This window comes from Teleopsis dalmanni, unplaced genomic scaffold, assembly GCF_002237135.1.
Source record: "Teleopsis dalmanni isolate 2A unplaced genomic scaffold, ASM223713v2 unscaffolded_contig_0911, whole genome shotgun sequence".
NCBI classification, from domain to species: domain Eukaryota; kingdom Metazoa; phylum Arthropoda; class Insecta; order Diptera; family Diopsidae; genus Teleopsis; species Teleopsis dalmanni.
Window position 1 is genome coordinate 3,647 of NW_024032293.1, and position 3,755 is coordinate 7,401.

A 3,755-nucleotide genomic window follows, 5' to 3' on the forward strand; every position below is an offset into this window, starting at 1 on the left:
GAATGTATTTACAATCAGTGGCGTAGCTAGGATTGTTGTGCCGAGAGGGGGATTTACTAGAAAATGTTTTGCGTCGAAATTTTATAAAATGTTGACCTCGCCCGTGTGAATCGTGGAGTAATATTAGCATGACATTCTCAGGATTACGTTCCTAGATTAGGTTCTATACATAAGGAAGAATATATAAATTATGCAACAAATAATGCCTCTACAAACAGAATAGTATAGAAATTCAACAATTAAAAATAAAAATATATAATTAATTAATTCAAATATTCTACAGCTGGTTTATGATTTCGTTCTAATATAAACACAGCAAGTGAATTTAATAAAACTTTCACAGCAAATTAACAAAACTTCAGAAAAATGTGGGAACATAAAAGTCAAGTACGGCTTTGGTCAGTTAGTAAAGGAGCGCTGACTCTGAGCTTCAAATTTAATAGGGCACAAGTTCGATTCCTGGTACTTGCAGTCTCAAAAAAATTATTTACGAATAATTAAATCCAACACCACTGATGATTAGTATTTGGCAATACTCGAAACAGCTGTATGGTCAGCCAAAAATTCAAGTAATTAAAATAATATAAAATAAATTTTTGTTGTTGAAGTTCAATACTTTTCAAAAATTTCTTTATAGTTCAACAAATTAATTGTGATAACAGTTGAAGCTTCGTAACTATAGGAAGGGAAGATATGCTAGCACAAATTGTTTGCCAAAGTTTTTTTATAGTTTATTAAATGAATTATTATAAGAGTTATATATAAGAGTCAACAATAATATATATAGAAACTAATATATTGTTGATGTTACTTTTAAGAACTTTAACTAAATTAATTTTACTCAAAAACTAAAATGATCCCTTCTATCATTTTTTCTAGCAATTGTTTTTAAATGATTATAAGTTGCTCAATATTTCTAAGGTTTTATTATCAAATATGCCTTTAAATTTAACCTTTAAATTTAATTTTATTATTTACTTTATTTGGAAAAATCTCAAAATTTGATAGAATTTTTTTTTAATCTATAATACTGTACATGATAAACGTCAATGTTTCATTAATATATTATATTCAAGCACTATTATTTCCGGCTTCGAATAATAAAAATTACTATATAAGGAGCAATGCTCAGTTTATAGGTTGTGATGTATAATTTAGTTTAATATTGATTTATCAAATGTAGGCTGACTTTGCAGTTCCATCATATGCCCAGCAAATTTTTTTGTATCTTTAACTGAGTAAGAAGTTTGCTTTAAATATTTGTAGTCTACGCAGATGATTACAGAAACAGCATTAACGGAGTTTAATCAACTCAACTTTTGTGGCTGATTCTATTTCTATAGCCAAAATTTGTATATTCTTTCATACCTAAAACCCACTTTCAGTGGCTTGTGACTGACTATAGTTGTCAATTGCTGATAACTCAGTAACTAGTGTTCCCATCTTTAAGAAATTTCGACGAGTTTTGTTTGAATGTTAAAATTCTCTAAAAAGCATTTTATAAGGAAAAGTTTATATATATGGAAAATGTTGTAAATATTTTTTTTTTATAAATACCATTGAATCGATCAGTGATACATTTATAAAACAAAAGTACTATACTTGTCATCTATACAGTTTAGTTTACTTTCTATCGGAGCTCCTTTATTGATATGTCTTTATCTCAATATGCCAATATGTTCAGATATATCATAAAATCAAGTTCGCACAATTTCAGTATTCCAAAAATAATAAATTTATAAATAAATACTAAATATAATAAAATTGTAAATTAAATTGATTTTAAACGTCCATTTCAACGAAATAAAATAAATTCTTAATAAAAACTATTGCTTTCAATAGAGAGGAATTTTTGACAGTAGTAAATTCCAACAATAAAATTTTATTATTTATTAATTAAATGAATTTTTGACTAACCATACAGCTGTTTCGATTATTGCCAAATAGTCATCATCAACGGTGTTGGAAATAGTTCTTGTATTTAATTATTCGTAAATAATTTTTTATAAAAGAAACAATTCCAAGACCGCTGATGATGGGTATTTGGCAATATTCAAAATAATTCTATGGTCAGTCAAAAATTCAATTAAATAATAAATAATAAAATTTTATTGTTGTAATTTACTACTGTCTAAAATTCCTCTCTATTAAAAGCAATAGTTTTTATTAAGAATTTATTTTATTTCGTCAAAACGGACGTTAAAAATCAATTTAATTTACAATTTTATTATATTATTGTATTAGTATTTATTTATAAATTTATTATTTTTGGAATACTGAAATTTTGCGGGCTTGATTTTGTGTTATATCTGAACATATTGGCTTAGAGAATCAATGTCATCTTCTAACTAATAAATACTATATATTACTGTATTGTTATAAATCTAAAGTTAATATTGCTTTAGATAATCACTGTCATCTACTTACTAATAATATGTTAACTATGTCAAAAGCATTTAAAATGATTATTTATCCAAATGTTTATTATTTTGTTGATAAAAGAAATATTTATTTAAGTTTTTATATTTCTATTTTAGCAACTAAATTAAAACTTACATGGTCACTGAAGAAAGAGAAGCGATCTCATTAGAAACTAATAACCAAAACTTCATCCTGCTGAATTAATAAGTTAAATATTGAAATGAAAATATTATCAAAGTCAACAAACAGAGCAATGTAGTAGTCAGCATTTACAATACTCGTATTTGTTGGCAATAAATTTAAAAATTGACAGATAACAACAACAACACTTCACTAAACAGCGGTGGCATGGTATGGCATGACGACAGCCAAATGCAAATCTAAAGCCGAACCCAAGCCATCCAAGCTATCCAATCCAAGTAATCGAAGTAATTTGCAATTTAAACCAGAAAATCGGTAACTTACAAATAACGCCGAACTACAAAATTTGATCAAATAAAAATAAACCAAAAAATTGCATAATTTTTTGATAGCGGAGCCAGCGGCGAAACGATTTCGTTGACGCTGAGATTGCATTGGTACGCAACCCGCTAACAACCTCATTTCAACACGAACTCGGGCTCGTCACCTGCAAAATCATCGCAATCATCATTAGCAGCAGCTTATCGAATAATTGACAACAAATGTGTTCAAAGCTAAGCTTCTTGAAGAAACCCCCCACTACCTACGTGTTTGCCGCTCCACCACGTAAAACCGCTTGACATTCACGTTCGCATTTTCGAACGAAATTTTCGCACAAAACGAATTTCGGTTTTTGTTGAAATTTTCAAGTGTTGTCCGCCGTGTCTCGATACTTGCGTCATGGAGTGTTTACAGAATATATTTCGGAATATTTCTGACATTTTTAAGATATATCTTAAGTTAGCTGTGATCACGTTGGTTATTTATTTTGTGGCTGAATGGTACATTTTACGTTACGGTCTCGAATTTGACGAAGCACCTCAAACTCAAATAGCAGCACAAAAGCCGCGCAATGTCAGTTCAGTCGAAAAACTATTTAAATTAATGATTAATTTTTTTATACATTAATTTTTTAAATTTTTAAATTGTTATAATTTTATAATTTACTACGAGTATAAGTAAGCTTATAATTATGATTTAATAAAAAGTTATTGAACACAATTTAAACGTGGCTTTCAAATTCAGTTTTGTGGTATGAAATGAAATGAAATTTTTAAAATGTGTCAAAGTGAGCAGCAATTATATAATTAAAAACACATAAATGATAATCAATGTAACTAATAACGTATAATTATTTTAATTCCATGTATTGT

General features: G+C 27.8%; 1 protein-coding gene across 1 annotated transcript; it reads left to right on the forward strand.

Moving 5' to 3' along the window:
• Positions 1 to 2,536: 2,536 nt before the first annotated feature.
• On the forward strand, positions 2,537 to 3,530 carry LOC119663798. The gene has a single exon (XM_038073397.1). It carries the CDS (start codon positions 3,283 to 3,285, stop codon positions 3,508 to 3,510), a length of 228 nt encoding a protein of 75 aa, XP_037929325.1. The 5' UTR covers positions 2,537 to 3,282; the 3' UTR covers positions 3,511 to 3,530.
• The last annotated feature ends 225 nt before the right edge of the window (positions 3,531 to 3,755 follow it).

What these genes read in the sequence shown, in the direction of transcription:
- LOC119663798 (XM_038073397.1), top strand. Translation starts at nt 3,283, where the DNA reads ATGGAGTGTTTACAGAATATATTTCGGAATATTTCTGACATTTTTAAG.